We start from the raw sequence: 14,088 nt of genomic DNA on the forward strand, positions 1-14,088 counted from the left end.
CCTATATCTCTAACGTCGATCAGTTGTAGAATCTTGGAAGACGTATTATGTTCGAGTATAATGACTTTTCTGGAGACTAGAAATCTACTTTGTAGGAATCAGCATGGGTTTCGAAAAAGACGATCGTGTGAAGCCCAGCTCGCGCTATTTGTCCAAGAGACTCAGAGGGCCATAGACACGGGTTCCCAAGTAGATGCCGTGTTTCTTGACTTCCGCAAGGCGTTTGATACAGTTCCCCAGAGTCGTTTAATGAACAAAGTAAGAGCATAGAGCATATGGAATATCAGACCAATTGTGTGATTGGATTGAAGAGTTCTTAGATAACAGAACGCAGCATGTCATTCCCAATTGAGAGAAGTCTTCCGAAGTAAGAGTGATTTCAGGTGTGCCGCAGGGGAGTGTCGTACGACCGTTGCTATTCACAATATATATAAATGACCTTGTGGATAACGTCGGAAGTTCACTGAAGCTTTTTGAGGATGATGCTGTAGTATATCGAGAGGTTGTAACAATGGAAAATTGTACTGAAATGAAGGGGGATCTGCAGCGATTGACGCATGGTGCAGGGAATGGCAATTGAATCTCAATGTAGACAAATGTAATGTGCTGCGAATACATAGAAATAAATATCCCTTATCATTTAGCTACAATATAGCAGGTCAGCAACTGGAAGCAGTTAATTCCATAAATTATATGGGAGTAGACATTAGGAGTGATTTAAAATGGAATGACCCTATAAAATTAATAGTCGGTAAAGCAGATGCCAGACTAAGATTCATTGGAAGAATCCTAAGCAAATACAGTCCGAAAACAAAGGAAGTAGGTTACAGTAGACTTGTTCGCCCACTGCTTGAATACTGCTGACCGTTGTAGGATCCGTACCAGATAGGGTTGATAGAAGAGATAGAGAAGATGCAACGGAGAGCAGCGCGCTTCGTTACAGGATCATTTAGTAATCGCGAAAGCGTTACGGAGATGATAGATAAACTCCAGTGGAAGACTGTGCCAGAGAGACGCTCAGTAGCTCAGTACGGGCTTTTGTTGAAGTTTCGAGAACATACCTTCACCGGGGAGTCAAGTAGTATATTGTTCTCTCCTACGTATATCTCGCGAAGAGACCATGAGGATAAAATCAGAGAGATTAGAGCCCTCACAGAGGCATACAGACAATCTTTCTTTCCACGAACAATACGAGACTGGAACATAAGGGAGAACCGATAGAGGTACTGAAGGTTCCCTCCGCCACACATCGTCGGGTGGCTTGCGGAGTATGGATGTAGATGTAGATGTAGAAGTAATTGATACGTGATGTTTACGCTAGTTTCAAAGAAAATCTGTGTCATCCAGACAAGAACCACGTCGCCAGTTCTGTGTTGCTCTTCAGGGGAGTTATCTGAAGTCAATGTCTGCATAGACCAAGTCTTTTTATGAGGATTGCTGCACTTAATTTAAAATTTATTGCTTGTAAAACATCTACAGAGTCGAATAGTTAGTAACGTATGAACCATTTTAAGAAGTACAGTGCAATGAAGAATTGGTCGATACGCTCTTAATTTTTTATGAGTGTCAACAAAATGCATCAAGACCAACAGAGCTCCAAATAGAATGGTTCCCAGGCAGACGCTGTCCAACTCGTCCCTCTTTCTTCAATGTCCTCAAAAGACTGCGCGAGACTGGAAGATTTATCTCAAGAAAATATATACGAAGGACGACTGCCACCAACGAAGCTGGAGAAGTGACGATTGTTGCAGCTGCTGCAATAAATCCGCATACTAGTTCTCGACAAATACACAGAGAGGCTGTTATTAGCCAAAGAAGCGTTCTGTAAGCCTTTATAGGCATAAATATCACCCTGTCAATATTTCTCTACATTAAGAGCTACACGGCAGTAATCCTTCAACTTTTCCTGGAGGTCGTTGTTCAACGGGCACAATATTTCGGCAAACGCCCAAGTTGCCATCATCATCAGCACACCTGATGATGGCAACGTGCTTGTTTGCCGAAATATTATTGTCGTTGGACACACATCCGGCCGTTCACTATCTCGTCATTTTCAGCATCGTTTTGAATACTTAAGTGGGTCATCCACCAAGACAATAATTTTGTGGAGAAAATATCGTTTACTGATGTGGTCATGTACACGAATTACGGGAATGTTAATTTCAGAAATAAGCACTGATGGCCAAATGAAGACCCACACTGGCTTCGTCATGTCTACAACAAACGACAGTGGAATCTGAATGTGATGTGTGGCATAATCGGATAGCACATGATCGGCCTTATTTATTTGAAAAGGGAAATGTTTACATATTTTTCGGTAAATGCTTTACCCTTGTCATTAGAAAATATGCACTGAGAACTCGTCAAATGACGGATGTCTTCCCATAAATCATCAGCATTTTGAGATGCATTAAACCCCTTATTTCCAAATCCGTGGGTGGAAAGAGCCATTCCTATTCAGAGCATGATCGCTTAATTTGACGCCGTTAGTCATCTTCCTCTAGGGTCATGTAAAGCATGTGATCTCCAACGAGATTCCAAAATCTAGGGAGGACATGTCAGAGCGAATTACTGCTGCGTATAAAGCTATCACGCCAGATGTTGTAACTGCAGTGAGTTTACCAGCGATGCAGCGTGTATAAAGTGTCGTAATGCAAATGGTCCCGCGTTGAATATATTCTTTAAAAGAATTCACCGACAGAAATGTGACACCTGATAATAATGCCTTTGTTTCAATTATTGGGTTCATTTATTTCATGTATAATTTTAATGTACAGTTTATTTACTTGTGCACATATGTAAACAAAACAGGAATAAATAATTTGATTTTAATGTACGATAACAGATTTTATTCTGCAAATTGCAATTATTTTTTCACTAAGACCCCTTCCTTTGCGAGCATCAGATAACGTAATTGATTCTCACCATTTATTCAACACTGTGGAAGGTAAAAAAAGTTGATTGTTTCATCTTATTGCCAGCTGAATGCCTGTCCAGCAATATAACATTTTATTTGGTGTGAAACACGTTTAAAACTTTGTAAAGTATAAAACAGTGGTAGTCAAACTGCGGCCCACGGTACACATGCGGTTCGAATCAAGTATTCGTGCGGCCAAGCGGTTCTCAGCAGTATTTTATTATAGTATTCATCGTCAAATGTACTAATCCTAATTTATTCAAAGGAAGTCATGATTTATAGGTTACCAAATTAAGTACAAAAGTTCTGTTTTATATACTACAGGGATCGTAAATTTTGCGAAGGTTTAGTTATCTAGGGTTAAAAGTGTCGTTTTCCTCTCATCAACACTGAAAAATAGTTACAGAAACTGCGATATCTTAGGATGCGCTTAATTTTGCTTGGTATTGGTGAATTCAGCCTTGAGCTAAGTAAAGTTGACAGTTTACCTCAGCGGCAGAGGTAAGTAGTGCGGCCACTGAGGGATTAGAGGAAGTGATGTTTTGTTGTTTTTCTTCCGGTGATGACAACTCAGGGGGGAGTGTGCCTCGTACCGATCAGCTGCTATGGTCTAAATTTCCAACAGAAGAAATATGGATTCCTCAATGCGCATTACAGAGACGGTAATCTTCATATGCGGTACATATTTGTAGCAAGAACAGGAAATTAAATTAAGGTTGTTGCAATGCAACGCAACTGACGAAAGAAAAATGGCTTCCAAAGCATTTAGTGAACATCTGTGGTCGAGTCTCATATTTCATAAAGCTATATAAGTATGATTACTGATATTAATCAATCTCCCGCTCACACAGACAACACAATAACAATTGGTCAAGTAGTCACAGTGCCACAATTTTGCTGCCACCCTCAGCGGCTGGCTGGAGTGGCCGTGCGGTTCTAGGCGCTACAGTGTGGAACCGCGTGACCGCTACGGTCGCAGGTTCGAATCCTGCCTCGGGCACGGATGTGTGTGATGGCCTTAGGTTAGTTAGGTTTAAGTAGTTCTAAGTTCTAGGGGACTGATGACCACAGCAGTTAAGTCCCATAGTGCTCAGAGCCATTTTTGAACCCTCAGCGACCCCAGTCTGAAATAAAGCAATCGACACGAAGTGTTCCGATTGGTGCCGAAATTTAACGATCAGTATTTGGCAGGGCGTGGGCGGGGGGTTATCGTATGATTTATAGGTTACCAAATTAAGTACAAAAGTTCTGTTTTATATACTACAGGGATCGTAAATTTTGCGAAGGTTTAGTTATCTAGGGTTAAAAGTGTCGTTTTCCTCTCATCAACACCTAGCCTATTGGAGGCTCCTCATACTAATTTTTTAAGGTTACCAATTAATAACAGGATTGGTACACGTGCGACCATAGATGCAGCCCCACAACGTCATTATTAGCTCTTGAGCGAAAAAGTTTGACAACCACACGTCTAAACCATAATCATGACTTCCAAGCTTAATCGGCTGAACAAGGTTCATTGGAGAGTGGCGTTAACTTCGGGGTGGCGGGCCGCTCAGCGGTCATAAAAACAGCACAGAGATCCTACATTCAGTGTGTTGTTACTGTTGTGCTGGCAGAAGAGCCAACACCGTGTTACTAGAGGAGGCCGAAATGCACGCGTTTTAGCTCACGCAGGCTGGCGTGAGGAGGGAACTATACTGACGTGAGGTCTGGAACATGACAAGGAATTAGAATTCAGAAAGCGGACGTAATTAGTTTGATACTTAACTTTAATCCATTAATGATGAATGTCGCTCTTGACGGTACATGATTCACAATATTATCTGTTCAGAAGACATATAGTAACTGAATATGGCGCCTTGCTAGGTCGTAGCAAATGACGTAGCTGAAGGCTATGCTAAACTGTCGTCTCGGCAAATGAGAGCGAATGTAGTCAGTGAACCATCGCTAGCAAAGTCGGCTGTACAACTGGGGCGAGTGCTAGGGACTCTCTCTAGACTAGACCTGCCTTGTGGCGGCGCTCGGTCTGCAATCACTGATAGTGACGACACGCGGGTCTGACGTATACTAACGGACCGCGGCCGATTTTAATGCTACCACCTAGCAAGTGTGGTGTCTGGCGGAGACACCACATTCCTCCCCCGCAAATCGGCGTACGGTTGTGGTATAAGGCTTCCGCCCGCCTTGAGGAGAGCCCCATGTTGACGTATGCGACGAGGTGGGGAGCCTAACAACAGGCGAGGCTGTGCCACACGCACCCTGCGATTCGGACCGCGGGGAGCTAGGGAACGCCAGAAAACCTACTCCAGGGTGCACGCCAACATGCGGTGTATGCGCCCGTAGAGAGACAGGAGGGGCCGAAGGGTCGACCTCCATCGGGCCGGGGCACCCGACGGGCGAAGACGACATACGGTCCGGAGCGGGCCAGAGTTCCATGTCGGAGGACAAGTGGTCACGGGGAGCGATCGGCGGCGCGTGACCCAGGGAGGCGCCCGACGGCTGCAGCGACGCGTCCACTGCGGGCGTCGCCGGCGGGAGAACAGGCGGCGGCGGCGGCGGCGGCGCGGCGCCATGGGGCAAAATGGAAGGCAGCGTCGGTAACACCTGGAGCTGAGGCGAGCCAGTAGATGGGTCCCCGGAGCGCTGACCGGACGGCACCGTCGCTGAAAGCAGACGGCGAGCGGCAGAGCCCATGCGACGACGGAGGCGCAGCTGATTGAGATGCCGGCGCACCTCACCAGAGGCCCCCAAAACCAGATACATAGCGCGTCCGAGGCAGCGAATAATGCGCCCTTCGAATCAACGCCGTGAACCTCAATAGTGGCGGTAGTAGACAACGTCGCCTGGGCAAAAGCAGGTGTCTGCCGCTGCACAGGAACCTGATGCGGCGGATGTAGCAAAGACATCAAGCTTCGATGATGGCGACCGTGGAGCAACTCAGACGGCGAGCGACCATCTCGGGGCTGACAGCGATACGAGGACAAAAAGAGCAATAACACGTCCTCCCGAGAATGCGACTCTTTCAGCTTCAACATCTGTGACTTGAAAGTCCTGACCAATCGTTCAGCTGCACCGTTTGACTGTGGTGAAAACGGCACGGACGTCAGATGTTGAATACCATTGGCCTTGCAGAATGACTGAAATTCTGCGGACATGAATTGTGGGCCATTGTCGGAAACAAACAAACGTGGTACCACGACCCTGGACTGATCTTTATCAGAACGCAACAGCAAAACACCACGTCGAACAAAAAGTCTTTCCTTGTGAGCAAAAAATCGGCGAACCAACGGGTCCTCCATCCGTGACTTTGACAAGGGCCATTGCGTAGCAACAAAACGCAGAACGGTAGCAAGGACAGGGTCGGCAGTTGTGGCTGTAACTACACGACGAAAATCAATCGGAAACGATTCCACCACGTCACCGGTTTCCGAATCAACGAACATGCAAGCAAGTTCGGAGGAATCGAATACCCTATCCCCAGCAACAGGCAAACGGGACAACGCATCGGCGTTTCTGTGCTTAGCAGTGGACCGATACAAGATATCGTAGCGGTACTGCGAGAGGAAAATAGACCATCGAATGAATTTCTGCGCTGTACGTGTAGGTACAGGCTTGTTCAGATATAAAAGCGATGTCAAAGGTTTGTCGTCTGTGATTATGGTAAGGTGACGACCATACAAGAAGTCTTGAAACTTTGTAACACCAAATACGAGAGCCAATGCTTCTTTCTCGATCTGTGAATAGTTTCTTTGCGCAGACGAGAGCAATTTGGACGCAAAGGCAATAGGGCGATCGCGCGAGCCATCTTTGTGCGCAAGCACAGCACCGATCTCGAAATCCAATGCATCCACCATCAACAAAAGGGGCTTCCGGGGATCGAATGGCGTAAGGCAAGTATCGGAAAGCAACGCTGATTTCAACCAGCGAAAGGCGCGTTCGCATTCCGTCGTCCAGACGAACGGAACACCTTTACGGCGTAAGCGATGAAGCGGAGCTGAAATGGAAGAGGCATGCGGCACATATCGTTGATAATAGTTTATTTTTCCCATCAAACTCCGGAGCTGCTTCAAATTCTGCGGCGAAGGCAAGTCTTGTATGGCACGGAGGTGCGTGGGACTGGGATGTATGCCTTGGGCATTGAGTACATGTCCCAGGTATGGCAAGTCACTAGCAAAAAACACACATTTGTCCTTCTGTAAGCAAAGACCATGTTGTCACAAGACCTGAAATAATGTTCTGAGATTGGATAAATGTTCTTCTTCCGTCTTTCCGAAAATCGCAATATCGTCCAGATAGTTTGCTGCAGTAGGGTCCGACACACAAACAGTTTGTAGGTATTGCTGAAACAATGCAGGGGTGGATGCACACCCGAATGGCAGTCGTTTGAATTTATACAAACCAAGATGCGTGTTAACCACCAAAACGGGCTGGGATTCTTCGTCCATCGGTATTCGCAAGTACGCATCCACGAGGTCCAACTTCGAAAAATATTTACCCGGGTACAGTTTGTCAAAAAGATCTTCCGGATGGGGTAAAGGAAAAGTTGCAATCACTAGTTGCGGATTCACTGTTGCCTTGAAGTCCACACAAAGTCTCAATTTTCCCGAAGGTTTTGGCAAAATTACTAAGGGTGATACCCAGAGATAAGCCTGCACACGTTCAATTACACCTTGTGATTCCAAATCGTGTCGTGTTTTTGCGACCTCATCACGCAATGCTTGGGGAACATTGCACGCTCTGAAAACTTTTGGTTGCGCGTTAATTTCAGTTCCAAATGTGCTTTATAGTTCTTAGCGCAACCGAGGCCCAGTGCAAAAATGTATGCAAATTCTTCACATAGACGAGAAACACTGTCTGGAGGCACAGTCTGGGTCACTGACAGGACCTGATTTACTATAGACAAGTTAGACAACTGAAATAAATCGAAACCAAACAAGTTCACTGCAGAAGAAGAACGAAGAACGTAAAATGACACAAGTTTTGTTTGTCCTTTGTATGTTGCAAGAAGGCTGCACTGTCATAACACAGGGATCTCTTGGCCTCAATAGCTAGTTAACGTAACATTTGCGGCACGCAACGGAGGTGTACCCAGCAGGTTGTAAGTGTCTTGATTGATCAGTGAAGCTGCAGCTGCGGTATCGAGCTGGAATGGTATCACTTTGCCATTAATGTCCAAGTCTACAAAAGGTTTATTGTCCTGCTAACGACAAGAGCGACTGTCTCGTGCAACTTGAACTGACACTGGTACACAATCACTTGCGACATGATGGGAGTTCCAGCAATGTTGACGCACGCTATTTGTGAGACGAACACAGTCACTGTTAGAGAGAGTGGCACTGGGCAGAGTGGAATGAACGACATGAATTTCCATGGGCAAAGTTTCGCGAGCCTGAGTATCCTTGGTTCGATTCCGATTCCGGCGTGAAGCAAAGGGCCTGGAATGGTTTGGAGTTTCTGATTTGAGCTTTTTCAGGCAAACACTCTGAACATGTTCTTTTTTATTACAGTAAAAGCAAATAGCTTGGCGTGACGGGCAGTTCTCACGCGAATGTTTAGTAGTGCACCGTGGGCATGATTTGAGCACTGCATTTGCTTGCCAGCGTGGCACACGTGGCTGAGAGCCTGGCGGCTGCGGCGCGGCCGGGCGCGAGGGCTGTTTACTGCTCCGTGCAGCTCGCCCGGTGGGCCAGTTAACCTGACACACGGCTAGCGAAGTTTCAAAAGATTCCTGAGCAAAGTCAAGTGTGTCCTGCCGATCCAATATGCCCATCAGTTGTTGAAGGGAGGGATTGGCTACTTTCAAAATCTGTTCCGTTATACGAACATCAGAAACGTTCTGTGCAATTGCATCACATACCATAGTATCTGGATATGGGAGTCCACATTGACACTCAAAAGTACAATCCCTAGTAAGGCCTTGCAAGGTTGCAACCCACTCCTGATTAGTCTGCTGATTCTGTAAGCGATAAAATTCGGACAGTACATCTGGAGATTGTGGCGAAGCCGTTACACAAACCAAGGCAGTATAGATAAGAACACCGTCCCATCCTCGTCGCCAATGTTGTGTTGGCAGAAGAGCCAACACCGTGTTACTAGAGGAGGCCGAAATGCACGCGTTTTAGCTCACGCAGGCTGGCGTGAGGAGGTAAGAACTATACTGACGTGAGGTCTGGAACATGACAAGGAATTAGAATTCAGAAAGCGGACGTAGCTAGTTTGATACTTAACTTTAATCCATTAATGATGAACGTTGCTCTTGATGGTACATGATTCACACTATTATCTGTTCAGAAGACATATAGTAACTGAATATGGCGCCTTGCTAGGTCGTAGCAAATGACGTAGCTGAAGGCTATGCTAAGCTGTCGTCTCGGGAAATGAGAGCATATGTAGACAGCGAACCATCTCTAGCAAAGTCCGCTGTACTACTGGGGCGGGTACTAGGGACTCTTTCTAGACTAGCCCTACCTTGTGGCGGCGCTCGGTTTGGAATCACTGATAGTGGCGACACGCGGGTCTGACGTATACTAACGGACCGCGACCGTTTTTTAATGTTACCACCTAGCAAGTGTGGTGTCTGGCAGAGACACCACAATTGCTCTGTGATTTCTTGTTAGATCTAAAAGGGTTACATCGCTGAATTTGTCTCATAGAGATCTGTTATTCTGGCGGTAAAAAATAGCATGGCTCCATTTAAAAAACAAAGTTGGTGCGTGTATCTCGGATTTTAATGAGGTTGTGAGAAGGCATTGCTGTTTCTTTCATGAGCCCCTGGTCACTGTTCGTCTTGACGAAAACCGGTTGCCAATGTCTTGTACTGGTAAAAATTAATGTGCGTGAAAAGTTACGTGCTTCACCCTACATAGCTAACTGGGGGACTTACGACTGAAGTCTTTTTTGTCCTGCTGCCCAGCTACGACCAAGGTGTACGGCTGCGAGATCAGGAGGCGGCACCACCTGGAGAGGAAGGATGGCGGTGGCTACGATTCGGAAGAGTACAACAAGCACCCACAGAAGTTCATCTCCACCTTCAGCAAAAAAGTGAGTCCTACCACCTTCACCAACTGCCTAAAAATATGTATGTGCAATTAATTATATTAAACATAGTTATTAGTTACAACATTTGCAAGACAAACAACTCATTTTCATCTAATATTTTTTCATGTATCTTATTGCTCCTTACATATTAATAGACAGAATAGACGTACTTCATTACTGAGGGATATTGGGGATGAAAGGAGTTCCGAAAAACAGGCAGAAATGCTTATAACTGTGACAAATTTTTTTAATATATCGGCTCTAAGCCCCCTTGCGCGTGAGGGCATTACGACCAAGGAACACATGTGGAAATATAGAAGGTCCCGTAACTTCCACTCTTAACCAGATTGATAGCTTACCTTGGATGATACATTTATTTGTTGTATCCGTAATCGTCAGCTCAATGTCAGCTAATTTTAATAGAAAAATCACGCATCTCCAGAAATTTTCCTAACTATAAGTACAGAATGTTAATTTTGTTAAAATGTAAATTAACAGAAAACGAACGATGAACGTATACCCTTCAACGTGGTTTGTAGCTGAATATATGATTCCTCAAAGTGTACGAAGTATGTTACGGCACGTTGTATGAAGGGTAAAAGAAGGGGTTCAGCCATGTGACGTCGCAGACAATAAGAAATAACATCTGAAATGGAGCACTGGCTCAGTTTAGAAAAGAAGTAGGAGGATCAGGATTGTTACCTTATACCCGTTCAATTTCGCAGTCAATTTCGTGTACACTAATTACCACTGTACGATTCATTTAGTTATCACTCGAAATAACCACGTAGTTCAAAGGTACAGTCCACAAGACTATGAGAAGTGATTTAATCCCAAACAATGGTGCAATAACTTAGTTATATAGAACTGTTTATCTTCATCTCTTGCACCCTGGCAACCAAGTACGGAGAATGAACAATCTTCAGACTGAATGCAAGACCAGATCAACGTCGATTGGAGTACACTTGAGGCACCATATTTTAACTACACTGGCTGCGGGAGTGTATTTTTCGGGTTTGTATTGCTTTAGCATCTACCTCAGAATGACGAATTCATAACGTTCACTGGAGAACTGAATTAACGGGAACACTTTAATGCCACATGTGCACTTGCTACTTTGTAGGAACTCTGGAAGTAATTCGGAGAGGATGTTTTTGTTTACTTAAAAGTCAACAACTTTTAAAATTTTTGAAGAATACATGGAAGTGCCATTCGACCTCTAACCATTATTGCCATTCACTTAAACTTCAACCAAGTAGTCGCACATCTCGTACAGCTTATCCGATTCCAACGTACTCGGGTGAAATACAAGCATGGTTTGAATTTTATTTTATCTCGAATTCAATCAAGAAATTAATGAAACAGTCTAACACTATAAAGTAATACGTAGCATATAGAATTTATCTGTTGTAGTCAAAATTTGTTATCACTTTCATGTATGCCAAGCCTGTTTTCCTTATATGCAACGTGCACTTCGTACGTGCTATGGTGCCTTTTCTAAGTGAAAATATGTGTCTGTCCAAATTGCCTGGGAACGCTAATTACTTTAATTATCCAGATATCTTGATTTTTCATTTTTCATGGCGAGAAATGGCTGATAGGTTTTCTGCTGTCAATGGTTTCCGAGATTCAGCTATTTGAAACTGCTCAAAATGGAAATGGCACGTGTGATTGTACAGCGTTTCTCGTTATTATGTAGTCGGTTTTTCTCTACGGCTCATGTCCACGTATTGTACAGAGGTGGAGAATGGATAGTATTCTCAAAACTAAAACCAACTACTAAAATTTCGAAGAACTCTTTAACGCTTTTCATTAGTGTTGTTTAATAGTCACGTCTCTGAAAAGCAATGCACCCCACGCTAGTAACTGAAAGAGTTACTTTAAATGCTACAGAATATTCTCCTCTTCCTCCAAAGAAGGAAACAGAGAGCTTCAGCAGACTATCCTACATAACAGGTTTTGCACACAACAGTCAAAGTTTGACGGTGACGGTGATTATGAAGACGATGAAGACAGTGATAAGAAAAAGAAGGGAAGGCCGGTCATAACGAAAATTAAGCACCCCACTAAAATTCGTTAATAGTGGTAGGACCTAGACGGGAAGAGGATAAGTTGGTTCAAATGTCTCTGAGCACTATGGGACTTAACTACTGTGGTCATCAGTCCCCTAGAACTTAGAACTACTTAAACCTAACTAACCTAAGGACATCACACACATCCATGCCCGAGGCAGGATTCGAACCTGCGACCGTAGCAGTCGCGCGGTTCCGGACTGCGCGCCTAGAACCGCTAGACCACCGCTGCCGGCGATAAGTTGGTAACGCTGCTGTGAGAGGTGGGGTTGCTTGGTTGTAAGCAGGGATGTTCAGTCTGGGAGGGAAGGAGGAAGGGACGGCGATAGCTGATATGAGACTTGATGTAGGGATAACTTAGAGGTCATGCCGTGATTATGGAGGGGAAAGGGAGGGTAGCGCGGGAAGAAGAGGCAGCTCTGGTATAGTAAGGAATTGTGGGTTGGGTCTAATGTGAAACCTGGTAGGAGGAAGCGAATTTGTGTTGGGGGGTATTGGAGGGTGTGTATGTGTAGGGTTGGTTGGTTGTGTTATTGCTGTGTTGGCAGCATCACAGGGCATTAACTAAGGGAGAAACGATGGTGCTGTTGGAACCGAGTTTATAAGACGTATAAGGCATACGGAGATGTTTAATGTGAGCGATGAGAGAGAGAGAAATTTGATGAGATGGTAAAGGATTCAATTAGGGGAAGATAATCGGTTGTGGTAAGAACAACCGAGTGCACGGCGTTCGTAGATTTGGAGGAAGTGATGGAAATTGGATGAGCAAAATATACAGGCGCCGCTGGCGTAGGAGAAAACTGGTCAGATCAAGGGTTTGTAGGTGTGGAGAATGGTTGAGGGACGCAACCCCTTGTACAGCCAGTTAGTAGTTTGAGTAGTTTTAGTTTACTGTAGACTTTTTGTTGTATGCTTAGTAGATGGGGCTCTCATGTTAGTTAACAGTCAATTATTAGTCCATTGCATTTTAGCGTGTTAGTTACATGGATAGAACAGTCATAAATGGCTAGGTGTACGTCATAGGAATCGAAGCTGACCGTGGTTCTTACACTATTATAGCCTGGATTTGGGAATCGTTTATCATTAGGACCACTAATTTCAACAGGAGGTAAACTGGCTAAGAGGCTGTTGGATGGGCTGTTGTGATCTTTGGCTAGTTGGGTAAGGGGCTAAGAAAGCGGTATTGTGGAAGGCGAACGAAATGAGGTGATTCAGCCTTATCAGCAGTGTAGAGGATATTCTGGAAATGAGAGATAAACATGCAGTACGGCATCTGCGTTACCACTGTATGCATGTGTTCATTATCGTGCAGTATTGGAAACTAAAGCAACTTGTAGACAATCAAGCTTTCTAGGCGTTCTTAGGAAACAGCTGGAAACAAAGTATAATCTTTCACAAAGCACCACTTTTCGAGCGGTCGAGCGCTCATATTGGTAATGTGATGCTACAGATAGCGCCGTACGCGTCGGTGATCATCAACGGCATCTACTGGGCGGTGGGGTCTCCAAAGCTGCTGACGATCCCGGACGCCAAGTTCCTACTGCGGCCCGCCGACACACCGTGGATCCAGAGCTCCGTGGGCTCCCCCGCGCTGCCGCACCGAATGCTCGCCATCTGCGACATCAGCGCAGACCCCGGCGGTTCCATAGAGTTCATGAACGAGTGCACTACTATCGACACACCCTTCTGCCTCTATGATGCAGATCGTAACAAGGACACCAAAAGGTAAGCAGTCCTCTCTGCACCATCTACTGAACGAGCAGTAAGCTCCTGGTTACACAGAATGAGGTGTTTGATTCTCTTGTTGTTGTTGTTGTGGTCTTCAGTCCAGAGATTGGTTTGACGCACCTCTGCATGCTGCTCTACCCTGTGCAAGCCTCTTCATCTCCGAATAACTACTTTAACTTACATCCTTCTGAATCTGCTTAGTGTATTCATCTCTTGGTCTTCCTCTACGATTTTTACCCTTCACGCTGTCGTCCAATACTAAATTGGTGATCCTTTGATAAATCAGAACACGTCCTACCAACCGATCCCTTCTTCTAGTCGAATTGTGCCACA

The 14,088-nt window shown here is 45.0% G+C and overlaps 1 protein-coding gene across 1 annotated transcript in view; it reads left to right on the top strand.

Moving 5' to 3' along the window:
* Nucleotides 1-14,088, top strand: part of LOC124554877 (alpha-aminoadipic semialdehyde synthase, mitochondrial) — a 292,387-nt gene that overhangs the window by 114,527 nt on the left and 163,772 nt on the right. Inside the window, exons 7-8 of the mRNA XM_047128548.1 lie at nt 9,831-9,958; nt 13,478-13,752. Of these exons, the coding sequence (XP_046984504.1) occupies nt 9,831-9,958; nt 13,478-13,752 (403 nt within the window). The remainder of the gene's footprint in view (nt 1-9,830; nt 9,959-13,477; nt 13,753-14,088) is intronic.

The sequence above is a fragment of the Schistocerca americana genome, chromosome X, assembly GCF_021461395.2.
Source record: "Schistocerca americana isolate TAMUIC-IGC-003095 chromosome X, iqSchAmer2.1, whole genome shotgun sequence".
NCBI classification, from domain to species: domain Eukaryota; kingdom Metazoa; phylum Arthropoda; class Insecta; order Orthoptera; family Acrididae; genus Schistocerca; species Schistocerca americana.